Source organism: Balearica regulorum, chromosome 20 (genome assembly GCF_011004875.1).
Source record: "Balearica regulorum gibbericeps isolate bBalReg1 chromosome 20, bBalReg1.pri, whole genome shotgun sequence".
Lineage (NCBI taxonomy): Eukaryota > Metazoa > Chordata > Aves > Gruiformes > Gruidae > Balearica > Balearica regulorum.
In genome coordinates, this window is record NC_046203.1 from 348,979 (window position 1) to 368,829 (window position 19,851).

At 37.5% G+C, this 19,851-nt stretch overlaps 1 protein-coding gene across 2 annotated transcripts in view; it reads right to left on the reverse strand.

Annotated features, from left to right (window-relative positions):
• Positions 1 to 19,851, reverse strand: part of MED27 (mediator complex subunit 27) — a 96,932-nt gene that overhangs the window by 14,876 nt on the left and 62,205 nt on the right. For both annotated transcript variants that reach the window (XM_075772068.1, XM_075772067.1), the window contains exons 4-5: positions 13,531 to 13,624; positions 3,099 to 3,206 (exon numbers count right to left, since the gene is read on the reverse strand). In XM_075772068.1, coding sequence (XP_075628183.1) covers positions 3,099 to 3,206; positions 13,531 to 13,624 — 202 coding nt within the window. The remainder of the gene's footprint in view (positions 1 to 3,098; positions 3,207 to 13,530; positions 13,625 to 19,851) is intronic.

Below are 19,851 nucleotides of genomic sequence, written 5' to 3' on the forward strand. Positions count from 1 at the left end.
CCCCAGAATGTAGTGTCTTATTTTACTCACTGCAAGCATAAGACTTCTATTTTTTCACCTTAATTTTGTAAGTATTTAAATCTGTAAGAGAGAGTACCCAATTTAACTAGACTTTAGTAGAACAGAAACCACACAAAACTTTCACGTAAGTACCTGTCAACCTACACAGCACAACGTACAAGCACAGAGCAAGCTAAAGCAACCTGGATAATGCAACGTCAGCTTTCCTGCGTAACTGCTAGTATGCCACTATGCACAGTTCCACAACTATGAGAAACACCCATATTTGTTCTTTTCTAGATTTGCCTGACTAATGGACCAGAAGACTATCAATGCCTCTGCTGTTTGCACTCGTCTCTTCCCTTTTTCTTCCCAGTAATGCAAAATTTGCTAAAACAGTTGTACTTTCAGAGATAAATGATGACTCCCCTGATCCACAAGCAAATCGTTGGCCTCTTCTGTGCACAGTCCATTTTTCACTTACTGTCGGTGTGATCATTCAGCCTCGTGATGATAGCCATTTCTTCTTTTGTTGAATACTGTTGTATTTTGTTGCCCCAAACCCTGCTCTCCTTGGAGAAAGCCCTCCACTGAATTTCACTTTTGTTACTCAAAGGACCTTCTGACTGGTGCAGTTAAGAGGATGACTGAACAACCCCCATTCAGCTATTTAAGTGTAAAGAAGCACAATGACTTATCCAGTGTCCCTTCTTCAACATGGCTTACAGAAAAGACAGGAGCTTCAAAACTGCCACATTGTATGATACCACCTAGTTAATCTTACTGCTGCTGTTTACAAATATTAAATGCTTCCTAGGAATGCATAAGCAAACCCCCAAATCAGCAATTACAGTGTAAACTGCTCACTGGAAAAATGATCACCTCCTACTGTGATCCTGAGGGTTCTCCGTATTTTTGTTATTTAATAAAGAAGATACCCACTGTTCTCCTTTCTCATACTCTTCTGTGTCTCTTCTGAACGCTAGTACATTTTTTCCCCCTATCAGGCTAGAGACTGAGAATCTAGAATCATACGGTGAAACCTCACTGGAGTACTTTCCCAATAGCATCTGTTGTGACAGAGAAGGAATTGGAACGGACTATGTTTGCAATTGACTGTAATCGCTCATTCCCAGCAGGCACAATAAGTAAAGCGAATCATTGCAAGAGCACAATCTTATTCTTATTCTCCAATTACCAGTGTAGTTAATTAGCGAAAAAGAGGGAGCTCACTGTTTGTCAATATGTGCTCTAGTTGGCAAAAGTAGCAAGCTACACATTTATTCAATCTTCCAAGCCAAATCTACTCATGATTTAAGCGGCTGCAACTCCAGTTCTACTCAAGTCAAATGAAACATTCCTATTTATACCTAAAATGCAGACCTTCAGGTTTGCAAAAGCTCTGGCATGGCCCAGTGGAATAGCAAACTGCCACGTAAATGTCGCAGGTTCACGCAACCTCGTGGGAGCAGTCACATAGCCTAGCTTTGGACAGAGAAAGCTAAATCGGTAGAAAACAGACACCCCTGCAGACTGGCTTAAAGCAAGAAAATAAGCCAGGTGTTAGCACTGATGCTCTGGAGAAGCGAAACTGCTCCCCACTGACAGCAGACAAAGGTTACTGCCCCGTGCCCAAAGCTGGCCTTGGTGAGTCCCGCTCTTCCCCCTTGCAGCAAACGATGACAGAGAAATGGTATGCGGCTCTCAAGAGAGTTAACCTTGAGCTAAACAGAAGCCCAACGCCAGATGCAGAGTTTCACAAAGGAACTCTTTTACTTAGCTTTTCAGCACATATAGCATTACTATATTTCAAGGGAGCTTTAAAGGAAACTGGATTCATCAGAGAAAATGAGCACATCCAAATGAAGTGTGACACAGGAATCCATCAAGCACTGTCAGTGCTCTTTAGGCAGACTATCATTTCACTTCCGAGCAGAACTTGGGGTGAAGAGGGGCTGGTGCTATAAGTCTGTATTTATATGCTAATATATAGGGAGTCTGGTGCAGCTGTTTCTGCAGCAAAGTGGTATTTAAGCCTGCATATTTAAATAATGCAAATCAAAATCAGGCAATTTTCCTTTTACTACTTAGGGCAATCCCCCACCCTTTGAGTGAGAATCTCTCACCTGGGAAATGCAGCTGTACTATTTCCTTCAGCAGATCAGCTCCTGGCCTTTTCTAGGGAACGGAGGTTCAGACTCAGAGCCGTGAACTCTGGGTCAGTACACAACGTGCTGCTGTGCGCTACAACACAGTTATCATTTTTGAAAGGAAAAAAGTCTCACCTCATTATAACATGGCCTATGGGTGCCAAGTACTCATCTTGATATAATGAACTTTTTATTTTAATAGGCTTCATAATCAGAAGAGAAAGCTCCAGAGAGAAAATGTGAAACATGGAGGCATTTAGTACTGTTACTGGCAAAGGAGAGTCCTGGCGGATGTCTCTGTAAGAGAGACCATTCCACCCTAAAAAGAGAAACAAGCTGGGCGAAAGGCCGTCAGGTGCCATTAACATCTCCTGATGCGCTAAAGAGCCATATGGAGTGCGTGCAGTCAGAAGAAATTTGAGGGTTCAAGCAGGGTGAATTGCTCATGAAACAAATCACTTGTGGAAACAGGTAACACTTGCTTTAACAGCTGCTGTTCAAGATGTGCTATTACTGACAAGCAAATTATTGAGGACTACCTACCAACGGTAGGTTTGCACGGTTACGTTTATCAAGTTGAGCATAAAACTAGCCCAAGATTTCCCAATGGCTTTCAGAAAAGAGAAATCTGAACCTTGGGCTATTGATGTGGTGGTACGCTGAAAAAAATATTTTCTCAGTAGACGTTATTAATGAGGCAACTGGGGTCTAAGGTGATAAATTAGAAATTCAAGCAAGGGCTTCAGAGCTTAGAAAGAAGTCAGACATTTGGGTATGAAAAATCCAAGCAAAGCATGATAAATTTAAACCTGAGTATTGTGCAAAACATCTGCAGAATCTTTTGACAGTTTTATGTTTCTAGCATACTTCTGATGGGACTCCTGTTCTCTGTCATTTAAATACCAGGTAAAAATAAAATTTAATGTTGCTGGATATACAATAACCTACCTTGCCATCTTCAGTATAGACATTTTCATTGTACCCTTTTACTATTGTCCGGTCAATGAAGAGGCTCCGCATCACCACTATCACTTTTAACACTTTTCCTAAGGTAACCTGTAAAGAACAAGAGAAGGACAAAAACAAGCTGAAGAAGACTTGATAGTGTCTGAATTCACAAGACCATCAAGTTAACAGCTTAAGTTGACGCAATTTCAGTTTTCAATATTTTATAGACAGACCAAAATAAAAGATCTAAAAACACTATGTGTGTTATGAGGAAGATATAAAGTACAGAACAAACAAATACTCGTTTGCAACTGAAAATGTATGAATTCACAGAATTCCCTGGTGTAGGCATGACACTGCCAAGCAACTCTCTCAATTTTATTAACACCACAACTCAATAACTTGTCAAAAACAATGAGCAAATGTGATTATTTTCGATGTATTTGATATTCTCCAATGTAAATCCACTTAGAGAAAAATAATTTGAAAGAAGAATTGGATTCTTCTAATGCTAGCTTTTAAAGCATGCCATGAGTTTAACGGAAAACATTTTAGGTCGGATAAAAATGTAAAATTATTTAAAAGGAAACTGCAGCTAAGAAGTAAAAATGTTACACTTTCAAAGGTTTAATTTTCTTCTGTGAAAGTGGTAAAGTATAAAGAATAGAACTAGTATCATGAAAATACACAGGGTCAGTCAGAGTATAACAACAGAAATAAGCCTAAATTATATTATTGACAAAAATGCAATAATGAAGGCATTTTAATCTAAAAATCAATTTACATTTCAAAGATGAACTTGCACTTCAATATTGTCAAGATGCGTGTCTAAATAATTCTGTCTCTGTGTTTTGTTATACAGACATTATAACAGAGTTTTTCCTCCCCCACAAAAACATAAAACTGAGATAAAAAAGAACCAATTAGTTCATTTTATATTTCCCAACCAGCAGCAGCCCATTTTCTATTGTCTGTGTTCCAACATTTCTCCAGTATAGATTAACACATGCTAGAAAAACTGTGTTTTTACCGCTAACCTCAGCAGACAAATCCACACCCAAAGAAATCAGTCAATATGCATCTTTAGTGATTTGTTACATGTTTTTCCTTTTTAACTCCCACTGATGACTCCTACCTACCACCCTGTTTCAACAAGAGTAACCTCAACCTGATGCTGACTACCTAAGAGACTAATGGGCAAATCAGCTCAGAAGCGCCAAGATGCTTTCACCCCCCCCAAAGACAATGACAGGATATCAAGAAATGGTGACAGGATATCAAGAAATGGTGGCAGGAATGGGGTGACAATACAGGTCAGTTACCTAAACTAGTCTAAATACTGCTTATTATATCACTACATAGCAAGACAGTGTTACAAATGCTGAAAAGAACTGACAACAATTCTTTGGCATGGGATGTGGAGAAAGCAACTCTAGAAGAGTCTAAACAGGGAAGAACAAGTTGACAGCAGAGAGAGTACAGGGAAATGAGAAGGGAAAAAAAAAAGAGAGTCAATGATAGAGATCAGGAAAACAGGCTGCTAGGCATAATTTGGTAAGAACACGAAGAGATGAAGCAGATCAGAAGAACAGGTAAATCTTGGAAGAAAAATGTTATAGGCTGAAGTAGGGTAACTCGTATCAAGACCTGAGTTATGCACACACCACGAAAGGCTTTTTCTGGTTCCTACCTTCTTACAATAGATTGGGATTTTCTGAACATGTATGGAACTGCATGGCATTCTAAGGCATCCATATCATGGTATCAGGTATTGGAAATTTGGGCTTAAATTAGTATCTTGCTGGGATACTCTGTAATGAGACCTAAGTGGCCTGCAAGTAAAGTAAACTGGCAGAATTATTTCAGCACCTACCACTGTATCAACTAAGTTAAATACAAAGTCATGACCCAGAGGTGCCTTCATCTATAATGCTGATCATCCACTAGAATCAGAAAGTCAGTTTTGTTAGAGCTGCTAAGATGAAGAAACAGTCATTTTGAAAAAAGTTATCAGCACATTTAGAGTTAACAGCGTGTTATTCTTCTACCTTAGTAAAACTGGCACTTCACTATGACATAGGTCTACTGAGAGACCTTACTCTTATAATTTCATACTAGGCATCAATCATACACTGTAAAATTAAAAGCAGGAAAAGAAATTTTAAACAAAAAGAAAAAAAATCTTCTTAATGGAAGAGCAAAAAGACCGCCCTACCAAACACCCAGACCCAGCTTTATGTATAATATTTTCTATCACCATTGCCTTCACACACACTTCAGTGGATGCTCACTGTCCTCTTCCCTTATGTTCTGCATTCATATCTCACATTGCTGCCAGGCGGCACAAAAATTGGATGAAGTTGATCTGAAGCCTGTGTGGGATGTTCCTGAAAATCCTTAGAGTGAACAGTGGAATGTAACAAGCCAAAAAATCCCATGTTTGGCACTGCAGCTTGCTTGAACGTACTTATTGCTGGCCTCAACCCTCACCACAAGATTTACCTGCACAAATGTTTTCAAAATGCTTCTGCATTAGCTCATTGTCTTTTCCCAGGTCATCTGTTTTCATATCCTTCCAACAATTCACTCCACACTTTCAGAATCCATCACCGCTACCCAGACCCCAGCTATCATCCATCATGCAATATTGAAAGGTCAAATTCTGCAGACTGGTCCAGGACAGCAGCCTCAATCCCCCACTTGCCTGAATGTTGAACAAGCAGGGTTACACTGTCTCCCACATGTGTAAGGAGCTGTGTAAACCCATCCTCAGATGGGTACCCAAGACTGCGAGCTCCCTGAGGAAGGCACTACTATTGCAATCTCAACTTCCACAATGGTTTGTGCAAGGGATCCTCTCCGAGAGCAGGGGCACCCAGGCATCATGGTAATGCAAATGAAGAATAGAATACGTTCCAACTTTGGCCGAGTTAGTGCTAGGTTGTCTGACTTGGCTCTTACAGTACTCAGATATTGACATAGAAAATTCCTATTCAGTGCCGCTGTTGTTTTGACGTAGGATTCCTGTGGATTTTACACTGGCTGGAAGAGAGATTGGGACTTTCCGGTGATTTTTGCAGGACTGTATAATTTGTTAAGTCGTTTGTATTTGAGAGAAGTAGAAATTTTATAAAACTAAGCATAGCTCAGAGAAATTGTAGTTCATCATTTTAACAGCACTGAAAGAATGAGGCTAGTAGTACAAAGAATGAACAACAGCCTGTCACTAGACTGGAAGATGCTGTTAGATTTGGAAGCCAAAAGTATGCTCCAAAGCTATTTTCAGGGTAAAGCACATTCCATATTGTACACAATAAATGAGATACCCTTTATTTTTTCCTCTAATAATCAAGACTTGTAGCTGTTTTCAGGACTTAATGTTTTTGTTCACCTGAACCGTATTTTACAAATCAAGTTTTCCAGCAAAGCATGTTCTTTCAATGCCTGCTCAACTTAGCTAACTGGAGTACATGCTCAGAAAAGATCTATGTACGGAATATAACTTACACCTACAGTCATACAATTGTGTCCCTACAGATCACCTGAAAGAAGGTAATAAAAACCTAATGGCTCTGGTAAAAAAAGTAATTTGATAGTTCTAGTCCGAGACCCAGGAGTGCAAGTCTCTCCTTCTGCAGGTTAAGACCCACCCAGATTGTCCCGATTTAGTGGGCACTGAAATGTTCCTGCATTTCCACAGACACCAACCAAAAGAAACTTCTTTTATTATACAGAAAAGATACCTTTCAATTGTGACAAAAAGGCAACAAATTCCTTTCTAAGCCAACTTTTCCTATTAAATTTCAACTTCTGTCGATATCCTGTTAAGGCAGCACTTGGCTTTTTAATATTTCGCCTGAAGGATATATGCCAGCTCGTCCTTGATGTAGAAAATTTTAATTCAAATCAATACATGTACAAGGTCACTTTAAAATTCAATTAATATGAATGAAAAAATATGCCCCACAGTTCTGTGAGCCAAAAATGGAACAGTTGCAAGTTAAATACTTCTGTAGCTTCTGTTTTGGTCTGTGTAATAACAATGTACTTCTAACTTCCTTTTAACTAAAGTATCCTAAATTCAGACAGTTAAGTTATTCATAAATCCCCTGCTTCCTAAAATGGCAAGCTCCAGAAGAAGGTAGGACAGGCAGCTGATTGAAATCTGCAATATTATGCAGCTTTTCTGACAAAGATATATAAAATAAAAATCTTCTTGAAATATCCCAGTTTTAAAAATATTTTGTCTATCACCAAGATAATTCTCCAAGAGCATATGACAGACACTGTATGCCAAGAAAGGGGGAGGGGGAAACAGAATAATCAGTGAGAATGGCTTAGATAATTTCTTGTAAGACTGCTAAAAAAGTTCCCATTTAACATCACCTATGATTGGAAAAGAAATAAGAACCTCTCCAAATAAGTCAGAAATGGGGTCAAAATTAGTTTACAAAACGAAAAGGATCAAAATTAATTTACCAAGCCAGAATTCTGCCTGGAGGAAATATCTTGAAATCCCCCCCTTTCATTTTGCCTCCTCACTGAAACTGATACCAAGTGAAAAGCCCTTTTATAAACAATTTTAAAAAACGCATTAACAAATGTTCTTTCTTAAAATTTATTTAAAAGTCTGATATTAGGAAACCTGTATGCTGACAACACCAAGCTCCAACACTTTGCAAAAAATTCCCAGAGCTCCAAATTTCCCTGCAGCATCCCAGGGAATTTGCTGCTGATTTGAGCTGCAGATGCTCTGCAATGCAGAGCTAAAAGAAAGAAAACATTATTTTCATTTAACATGGGTACCTCCCTGCTTGTATAAAAAGGAGCACAAGTTTGTATGCATTTTTTATTCACCATAGGAAACAATAAGGCAACATTAAAACAGAGATATACCCAAGCTGTACATATTTCCAGCAAAAGGCCAGACATCTGCTCCTTGCCATATAGCCAGCCATAAGCTTGTCCTCCCACTCATGTATCTGTCTTACTAATCAGTACAATGCCTGGAAATCTTATACATACACACTGTATGTAATACATAATATTACATACATAACACATAATACATACACACTGTATTAACAATAAAAGTAAAACAACCCACCAAGACTTTCAACTAGTTATTTTTCTTCCTATGTCTCATCTGCTGTCAGTGTGAATGCTGCGGTTTCCCTCACATGCTCATTACTCTTTAATGATGCCTATTTGTAAATAGCAAGATAAGATGCAATTAAGCCATTAGAGTCTAAATAAACAAACATACTAATTAGCTTCTTTACAAGGATTTCTTTTTTATGTAAGAGCTGGAATTTACCTTTCATTAATCTAACCTAATTGCAATAGTGCACGATAAAAGTCTACATAAATGAAGGACTTTAAATGATTTTGCCATGATCCTCTCCCGCCGTAACATGGCATATTCTCTTAGTAAGGTGAACAAACTGGCACAGAATATTGTTCAAAGGTTATAAAACAGATTCTGTGAGTGGCCAGTCACACTTTGGGAAGGGTCACCCCATTCCAGCATTGCTATGGACAATGAAATGGATTCTGTCTCTTTTTTCATTCTAAATAATAGCACACCAGGAATTTCATTACCAGGGATGAAAAAGATGTCTGATTTTGCGGAATATAAATCCACGGGAATATCAACACAGACCTGTGAGCCTTTGGGACTGGACAGCAACCCTGGGACACAGGAACACTGTAGAGGGAGCAAAGCTGAGGTCTTCCTCTATTTTTTCTACTCTTCCTCACTTTCCCATCACAAGACTCTTCCTCACCTTCCTCATGCTTGTATTAGACAAACAGAGAATAATTTACAATTTACTTGCCACCCCCTATTAACTTACTTTGCTGATTCAAAACATTCTTCCTCCACATATGTGACCTCAAATGCTGGCTTAATGCTTTTTAAATGCTGGTTCTCAATCTTAAGAGACAAACTGTGAAGCCACCACAGTCACAACAGTCCCACCATGAGCTCAGAAGTGATTCCTCGAGACCCAGCTCACACAAGAGATCCTTAACCATCCCAGTACCTCCATCAAACACCAAAAAACAGCTAGTGTCTCCAAGAGAGTAAATCCCTAAATTAATGTTCATCATACGTGCCCAAAATTAGGTGCCTAAGACACGAAATGCGATCATCAAATCTGTATCCCTATCACAAAGCTGCCCACCTCTACCCAGTGCCTGCTTTGCACTGATTTCCTAACGGACGACCAGACTGGTAAGGAAGAACACTTATGATGCTAAGCATTTTGGAGAAAAGAGATTGTTTTGAAAATAAGAGCATTAAATTGTTTCTGATCAAGTATGATATAATACCAATTTCAAATCATTTGGCAAATTTCCCCCCCCCTCCCCAGTTCTTCAAGATCAGGGTCTCTTGAACAAAAATCAGGTTGGTGGCCTTTCTTAATGGGCAAATAATAAATTTTGGAATCCATTTTTCCAACAGAAAGTAATGAGGATTTTATGTAAAACAATGATAAACAAAAATGAGACACAAGAAATTATTCCATTTTAGTGAACAGATGTCTGGCCTACTTGCAATTAATACAGCCCACTTCCATACAATCAGACTGTTTTAAATGCTTGGAACAAGATTTGAAAGTTGAAATGCAAATGTGTCTGATTTTTGGAGAATGAATAAAATTGCATAAAAACATGTTTCATATTTTTATGAGAGATCTATTAAAGATCTAGGCATCAGGATAAATCTATAAAATTAATTTATCATCAAAAATCTATACAAAAACATGAAAAGAAGAAGTCACAATTTCTGCTATGAGCTTTGGTTTGGCAGAAACAATTCAATTTTTCAAATCGAAAGTTAGTTATACATATCATTATCCTTTAGAAACAGCTCAAATTACAGAAAACTATTCAATTATCTGTAAAAATATTTACCCAATATTCATAACTTCTGTAGTAGTGCTTTTACATAGCTTTACAAACACTGGGGAGACAAACGATTTTAAAGATAAAGCAGTTCCCAGATGAAGACAAGGAAATCAGTTTCTACACCTGACTAGGACTGGCTAGGTACATGATGTTTGTCAGCTGGAAAAGTGAGGCTAATGTTTACTGTTTTCTAAAATATTTCTGATATTAACGAATAAATTGTACATAGGAATTAGTGTTTCATACTGAAAAAAATATTCTAAATTCTGATAACAGAAACAAGGTGTGAAACAATCATGTAATATATAACATCAAATTATTTTATTAGAAAAAATAATGTATATATAGGGATACAACTAATCATTCAAAAAAAGCAAAATTCTAGGTATTTTTAATTAATTAAGAATCAGTTTGTGTGTTCTTAACACACAAGATGAGGTTTATCTATTTACAATTCCTGGCATTTGACCAACAAAATCTCACAAAAACCTTAAGGAGTCCGTGGTTCCCTCTGCTGCTGCTGCCGCAAATTAATTTTGTATAACACTTATTAAAGCTGATATAATTCTATGTTTAGTCTTTTTTATGCATAGTGCAATCAAAAGATAAATTGAAAAATCACTAGTGAAGATTGGGATTAAACAGCACCTTGAAATGGCATGATAAACTGCTTTTAAAATCAGTTGAGGATTTCACACAGCTCTGAAAGGTTTCAATTATTTATGTTTGCTCTGTGTAGCATAAATCCAGACTAATGAGGCACAATTGCTGTGTATAAATCTAAACTATAAAAACCCTCCTTATTGTCTGGAGGAAACAGTAACCTCAAAGGACTAGGAGGTAGCAACCTTTCAAGACACAGCATTTATGCTCTCAGGAACAGTTTATTTTCTCTCTTTGCTTAAAGTTCTCAGCTTATGTGAAAGCTGGTTAGGAAGAACCCAGCTTAACGCAAACGTTACTCACAAGAAGAGTTAGACCAGCAGGTTCACATGGCTGATAATTATTCCTCTTGAAACACCGGATGATCATTAGCACGTGAAAGTCCCACCTCTACACCTAAGGATGTAAATTGATTTCCATGTGCACATGAAGTTGCACGGTCTGGGGCTGAAACTTTCTGTATGAGGTCTTTTTTGCTGAAGATGATTTATCTGGCAAAGTCTTTAGCTATTCTGAAGTTTCAAAGAATCTCACAGGCATTCCCTTCCCCTTCTTCCCCATCTCCTTCCAATCATTTGCACATTCTTAAAATACTTATACTGCTTACCAGTGCCTTTGAAGAAGAATACATGGGTTTTTTCTGGCAAATGGAATGCTAGTGTTTAAAGATGTTTTAATGTATCTACTAGACCTCTGCATCAAAGTCCTTCATAAGCACAGGAGGTATGGTATGATATGAGCAGTCCAAGTATGAAAATGGTTGAGATTATACAGTTAGTTAATTAACTCTGGGCAAGAAGTGTGGTTGTGAAATATAAAAATATTCAATAAAATAAGCATTAACTGAATCCTTTGGTATTGTGGTAAACCATGCTGCTGCAAGGGAGCAACTCCAAATCTAACTTGGGATAAGTTCAGAGTGAGAAATCACAAGTAGCGAAGAAACCTCCCTTCTTCTGGGGGAGGTGCTCTTCACACTGCCCATCCTGCAGCACCTTTCACAGAATGATTTGTGGCTGAAAACAGCAAAAGCTTTTGTAGCAGTCAGGGCCAGATGGAAAGTGCCATATTGGCAACATCAACTGAGACAGATGGGAAAGAGGGAAAACCTGCCTAAAAGAAAAAATGATAAACCCATCACACAATCACATACAAGAATACTTTAAAAACAATCTTTCTGATCTCTGATCCAAGGAAAATATGCATACCACTGGTTCGATACAGGGCTGCTATCTTGTAGCAACAATAACGTCCTTGATTTAGAGAGCAACTGTAACATGGAATCCACTGAACTACTACCGCTTGTAAAAAGGGCTTCTTTTACAGTTACCACCCTTCCATTCTACCTTGTTCCTTATCAGTCACATCCAAGCTAATTTATCTAATTTCCTAATTATGCCTGAATCTCGAGAAGCAGCATCAATTTCCTGACCTCAAAAAGCCATCAGAAGTGGAAGGTACTTACTATAGGCAAAGAGGCGCTCAAAGAGAACGGAAAGGGTTTCAAAGTAAGGAAGTAAACCCAGACATCTTTCTATAGCAAAATAGTTTATATATAAAGTCAGCTTAAGAGGAAATGCAAAAGCTTCCAAGACTTATAGCTTCTTAACACTGCACTGACTAATTCAATTCTTTTCTGGAATATATTGTTCCACTCAGTGAATCCAACAATCGCAGATTAAATGTTTTAATGCCAGCTGTTTATTTTAACCTCTGACTCTGTTAATCTCTTGCAAATTTGGGGCTGTTTAAAGAAAGTTAATAATGGTACGTTAGACAGTTATTTAATTAAAACTAAACATAATCACAGCTATACTTACTATAGAGAAATTAACAGAACCTTTGAAAAATACAGACAAAATTCTAGCCATAATAGTGTTTTAAAGGCAACAAACTCTAAACCCAATATAAAAATCTAGGGAGCGACCCTAAGGTTGACTTATATCAACTCAACAATTTTATTTTGACAAAATATCTGATTTTCAGATTAATTTTACCGTTTGCTTGGAAACAAGAAATGTATTCACATGTACACTACACCCAAGCCTTTTGTAATAGCTTATGTGAGAAAGGAAAAAGTAAGAGGAAGTGCCATGAGAAATCCAAGATGGAAAAGCCTGGTTTGGTCCCAGTTCTTCACCTGCATATACACTATATTTTCTAGTTTTATTTAAAATTCAGCAAAAGATGCGACTTCTGTCTTTGACCCTACAACAGGAAAATCGGCATTCAACAGCCATGCTACAGACTCCACTTCCACATTGCTGTTAGAGTCCAAGCTTTAAAAGACTTCTCTTGCTATAAGCACAACAGCTGCCTGTGAAAATTGATGTCAACAATAGGTTCTTCTGGAATGAAATCTTGCTTGGTCAGGCAGAAATAAGTCAAATGTATTGGACTTGTTTATCTCTAATCCAGCCTTTACTGCTCATTTACTTCAAAGGCAAATTCTTGACTTCATCATATAGCAGAAATTCACTGACCCAAGAACAAGTTGAACAAATTTAAATCATTTTGGTTTCCTCCTCTTTTTCTTCCTCCCACCACTCTTTCCCTTCTTAATTATCATGATTAAGACCTACTCATTGCCAAGACTGCTGAAAAGCACAGTGAGTATTTGAGTTTGTGCTCATATTCCTACAATCACATTCAACAATAAGTAATAGATATTTTGTTCAAAGGTGAAATTTTTTTATCACTCATTTGCCTAAGAGCAAGAAAGATCTTACGCTGCTGTGACGAATGAAGACCAGTATGTTTCTGAAAAAAAAAATAATCTTTAATAACCTGTATTTTAGGAACAGTAATTCAATCCCTTAAGAAACCCATCTCAAAGGGATTAAATGATCCAACTTACCAGAAGCATTGCCGAGGTTCCATTTGGCCGGGATAGCTGGATAGACATTTCAGGGAACATCCTATCAATCCGATTGATCACATCATCAACATATCTACCAAACAAACCAAAACAAAAGAATTAACACACACACTCCTTGCCACAGACTCAGATTGTTACTCCTTTTTAACAATGTCCACAAGACTATCCTCAATTTCTCTTTGATACCTGCATACTCTTCAACAATGCATGTAAGCATAATTCAAAAAGTTATTGCTAAGAGGAAACATACTAAAGCCCTAAGTTGTTTTGAAAAGTAGTTACTCTGCCCTTAATAACATGCACTCAATTTTTAGACCAAATCTATCAGCCTCAAACTCTTGCCATCGTATTCCTATACTTTTGCCTCTGGGGTCGAAGGATACATTATCAAAATTACTCTTTCAGCATAGGGATTCATAGGTTGTCGCCTCCTTACCCTCTCTTTCATAAACTAAACAAAGACAGATTTTTCTCAAAGTCTTCAAACCATTCATAGGGGTTTTTTTTTCCTGAATCTTTCCAATTTATTTCATGCACAGGTGATTCTAAAATTGGCTAGCACATTCCAGGGGTTTCTCTGGGGTGATCAAACCCAGAGGTAAAATAACATCCCTTATGCTGGGTATAATGCCTCTGCTTATGGCGGCCAAAGCAAGCCAGCATCTATCAGTCTTGGTTCCCTGATATCATATTAAGAGCTGTCATCCATTAACAGTGAAAACTGCCTTTCAGAGACCTTCTTTCCCAGGACACATCGCCTTATCCCATGGGCATCCTTCAGCCATTCCTTTGGTCACATTAAAATGCACAATATTTGCTTTAGCAGGGTTTACATAACAGTCTGTATCATCTGTGCACTGATCTGTCCTCCAGTAAAACTTCCAGTTCTCCTGACATATGCAGAAGGGAGGGCACAACTGCCTTGTGCATCTACAAACTTTGCAACTTGATCACAGATCCACGAATGAATTTACTGATAAAATTGTTTTCATGCTAGCCCACATACGTGCTCTGAAAAAAAGATTTTGGAAAAATTGGTTGCCCCAGTTAGATTAATAGTAAAACTGAAAAATCTAATTATTTCCCTTTAACCTACTTAAATGAAGGCAAAAAATGTTGAATTCTTGCTCTTCAAAGTTGTTCAGTTCTAATGTTAGTTGCTAAATCCTCCCCAAAAAACAATGGGCTGCTATGCTCCAATTGCTATTTTGCAAGGGATTAAAAATCATCAGAAAAAAAAAAAATCAAGAAAGCTACATGTACACTGCTGGTAAAGTGAGTCTACTTTTAAAAGTAACAAAAGAATGGAATAAGTTATGACAATTTTGCATAGAAATCTTAATCCACACTTCTCATGCAGAAAAAAGTTTCCCCATTCACTTGAATGACTCATTAACAGCTTGCTTGCTGATAAGCAAAGTCAAAACATCCATAAGCCAAGAACTTCCTTAGCATGGTGAAAGGAGAGATGCTTAAGACAGTGCTTCGGGATGAGTAAGCTATACATTGACAGTACGCACCTAACTAATTTTAAACATTACAGAATTCCTTTTTTTATACAGCATGAAAGTTTATACTGTTTCATAAATGCAATTACTCCAGGCTCCACAAATCAATTCAGCTATCGCTTGTGCGTGAATAGAGATAGGTGATCGTGAAACAGGCAAGGAGAGATTCTGCTTTTCTTGGTTAGCATGTGGTTAGGAACCTGTCTTACAGCCCTGCACACTACGATGCAGATTATTGCATAACTTAAGTTTTCTAATTTTCAAAGCATTGGGCAATAATAAATTAAAAACAAACAAAATATGAAGTTGCATAAAACAAGACACTGACATACTCTATATGCATTAAGGAAGGAAGATTCAAGTAATTTTAAAGCATATAAACAACAGTTGGACTTGAGCGTTTAATCTGCTTAGGTCCTTCTGAAAAGTCCCTGCAGACATGTACATTTATCCTTTGAAAATGCATCCAGGCTGGTTGGAGGTAATCAATTCTTCAAATCTTTCTTAGATATGATTACATTTTTAAAATGTAAAACTTGACCACATGCCTTAAAACTTGACTCAAACCTGACTGTCATCTTGTACTACCAGAGCAGTATAAGGCAGAACAGGGAATTCACAGGGAGCTTGTGAAGAGTCTTTCCTGTAAGTGAAATGACACATACAGCAAAACAGAAATGTTCTAATTTGTACTAACCGGTTTCTGAAAGAACTTAAAGATGAGTTACTAAGATACTTGGGGCTTAGAAGCCTGTTAATTTTGTATCACTTTTCACAGGTCAGTTGACAAAGAAAGAAAATTAACACACTTAAGGAAATACAATGTTTTACTTTGGCAAGGCTCAGCAGCTCCATCAGGACCATGCACACAGATACCCTTCTCCTCCTCTTCTCAGTCAAGAGGATGTCAGAGAAAAACCAAGACCAGTATGATAAAAGAACACTGGTGAACATATCACTGGTTTGCCCCTTTGCATTTTTTTCAAGCAGACATCAGGGTTTCCTGAAGACTCATCAAAACAGAAGGATTCTTCAAAGATGCATATATAATTACTAAATTAGCCTGACTACATGATGGCTTCAAATATAAAATGACAAACAACCTAATCCAAGGCAAAATTCTTCTATAGATATGCCTTTCAGAGAGGACATCTGGTAAAACATCTTGCAAAGGGATGGATATGATAAATCAGATGCAGCAAAGTAATGTAAAAGTGTAACTGGTGACGACTTCAGAGAAAACTGAAGACCATATGATAAAGACAAGATAAAGTGCACTCCTGAAGTTGTCTGGAAAGAGGGTCAGAGAAAAAACTGCTGTCTGGAACTTATTTTGCAGACCTGAAATACATTAATTTAGTGCCAAAATAAGCAGAGTCACAATTTACACATCTCTGTCCTATCAGTTTTAGCTCAAAAATATGATAGTTCCTATTTATGTTACAGAACCTCTTACACAGTCTCAGAGAAACGTAGCATTTAAGGATGGAGAAAAGTCTAATTTTACTTTGCCAATAAGCACTGCTAACTTTTAATGTACTTGCTGCATCTCAGTTTTCTCCTACTTACAAAAGATGCTGGTTGGAACAAGCATTTACAAACCCAGGAGAAATAATGCAAAGCGTGGAAAAGCAAATGGAAATAAGATTCCCTCAAACATTTGGCGTATATTAACCTTAAGAAAATTCATGGAGTTCTCAGAATTAAATACAAGCTGAAATTATATGGTAGTAGCTTCTCCTCTTGTCCTGGAACAAGCATTGTTGCACCTACAAAGGGTTGAATAGCGTCTGGACAAAGTCCCTGCCCATAGCTTCTCTGTCACGCAAAGGATACTCACAACAGTATCACAGAAGACAGATCACAAAGGACTACAAAAGATCATACCCAGTAGTCTACACATTCAATTACGGCACAGTATTTAAACTCTCTATAGACAGAATTTCATCTTATTCTTCTAGGCCTCAAAAGACAACACGTTAATACCTTATAATTGCAACAGCCTAACTTAGTCCCATCCTACTCAAAAGAGCTTCAAGTAACATCATCAATACCTGCGTCCTAATCCAGACCTGTAATCATCCTAGTCAGGAAAGAACAACAGACTCAACCAACAGGACTTCCGAGCATTAAATTGTATCAAATACTAAAGCAATTTTGCTAATGTCATTTTACTGGGCAGAGGGAGGATTTTTTAAGAAGCTTTAATGGCAGGTTTGTACCAACTTCCCTCTCCCATTTTTTCTTACCTTCTCTCCTTCATGACACAGAGTCATGATTTTTTAAGGAGATTTAAAAATTGTATTTTTGACAGAAAAACCTTTATTTTAAAATGATAAATAGTATCATTCAGGGGTATGCATCTGAATGTGCCACAGAACCAGTCAGGAAGATCAGACCTGACATCCAATGCTCTCCAAGGCTGTCAACACTATAAATCATTATTTTCATTTTAATGTAGTAGAATACTTTTTTCTATGAACATGCTACATTAATACTGCAAAAGCCAAAACACAACAATCTACTTCATGAACATCAGTAAAGAATAAAACTAATTCAGTACATTACCCTCCAAATAAAGTCTTGTTATGAACGTGCAGAAAAATCAACACTAGAACAAAGCAACAGAGAGTTTCTCTCTGCCGTTTTGCCAATAAGCGTATACATAAATCCTTTAGTCCATATTAGAGGAACAATGCCTGGAACAGACAGAAGACACTTTTGAAGCCAGTTAGAAAACACTGTTTATAAGGGACTAATTAGTTATGCAACATGCTAAACAAAAAGTTTCATACTAGAACATCAGGCTGACAAGGTAGAAATAATTCAGGAACCGTCTTTGTACATAAATGGTCTTCTAACATCTCTCCGATTCACACAAAGGCCCCCAAAAGCCAGTAATATAGAAAAGTAATTCATTATAAATGCCTTTCAATTCCACACTGGACAGATGGCTTAGTTGTCTAATGTGACCTCTTTTTTTTATTTTTTATTTTTACTGGATTAGATCCAGCGATCCAATGTTAGTGTGATGTTTAACAGCTCAGACAAGATTTAAATAGCATTTATCCCACACAGTGTTTAACTTGCATGCTGTTCATTTTTTCCACTCAATACAACAATTTAAAAATTAGAAATATAGGTATTAATAATAATTTTCTGAGGAGGTCTTCCAGAAGAAAGTAAATTTTGCTAAATGATCTTGAGGAGACAGAGAAAAAGAGAGAGAGAAAAATACACATTTGTAATATAAAAGAGCATAGTCTTCCCTACAAACTCAGTGGAAAACACCACATATGTGACAAAGAGAAACTCTACGATTTTGTTGAATCTGGATTCATGATATTCTGGTATTCTGGACAGCATCAGGGGAAACTCTCCACACATTCTCTCACTTACTAGATTACTTGCTCCCAGATTATTTTTTTTTTGGCTTTTAGTTACTCAACACAGCTAATAATTTCTTTTCACATCTGATATTTCAGAAGCATGGGCTGGCCCCGCAGATTCTTGCTAGCATATGTAGTGTTTGCTAATAAAGGCATCGGTGCAAAGAGCCTGCCTGCGCTCTACTAAGATCTATGGAACAATTATTTTTTGCAGAACTAGACTCAGTATACAACTTAAATCTTTCGGCAGTGGCAGAACTTTAAATATTATATATTTTTATAAAGAGACTAAATAGTTTTCAGGCAACCTGATTAGAGAAACATTATATTTTAAAACATACAAGGTAGTCACAATTCTAGTGTGATTTATTAATCAATGAATTAAAGTTTTAATTTGATTCAGCTACCTGCTGAGCAAGTCTCTGCAGGTAGCAAATTCAAGTTGATAGAAGGCTTTTCATAAGCATCCATTAACAATAGTTATTAAAAAAGTGACCTCTGCCAGCTTTTGTGAAATGACACTTCCTGCTTGGATGGGCAATGAAGAGCGTGAAAAGAAATTCAACAACTCTCACACTGAGAAACCGACTTCAGGTCTCAAGACTAAATTAGACAGCTGTCACAATCCGTGACATCGTACATCAATCCTGGAAGTCTCTGCCTCTTCCCCCAAATTCCACAGGTTTTGTTGGTTTATTTTTGTTTTCTGTTTTTGTTTTTTTTGTTTTTTTCTAATGGGTAATTCAGGCTCTTGCTCTTTTCTTCTCTAGAACCTCTATAAAAAATGCTCATGTTTCCTGGCTCCAGGACTAAAAAATCACATGCTTTGACCAACTTCTCCAGCTATAAGCTTCCTTGCTAGGCTGTCTTCTCTTATAGTAGTTAACACTGTCCTCTTGTCCTTTCTGAACAAACTGCTCCAGTGGCTTTCTCTCTCTTTTCGCCCAATTTCCAACTTTCTGTTGATGGAAGACTCCAGCCAAGCTCCTCCTGGCTTGTCTTGTTTCCTTCTGTTCCCTTCCCATCTGCACACTAACTTGGTCTTCTGCTACTCCTTCAATGCCTCTGTTCCTGCTGTGAAATCTTTATTCATGACACGTTATAAAGGAAAAACATTACCTCTTTCAAATAACTAACTGACTTCTAACCACTGTGAGGTAAGTTAAGGGCAGAAGGTGCAAACCGGAGTTTCTTGAGTTAAATACAGTTCTTCAGTCTTGGGGCTACAACATACGATCAGCACGAGGGAGTTTTGGCACTGGAGTGTCTTAGTAATATGAACCCACAGGTGTGGGAAGAAGCAAGCCAGAACATGAGGATTGTAAGGAACAAATAGTTGCTAAGACAGCTTGGACAAAGGTCCCTGGACAAAGGTCCTAAGGAATAGATTTGCTAAGATTCAC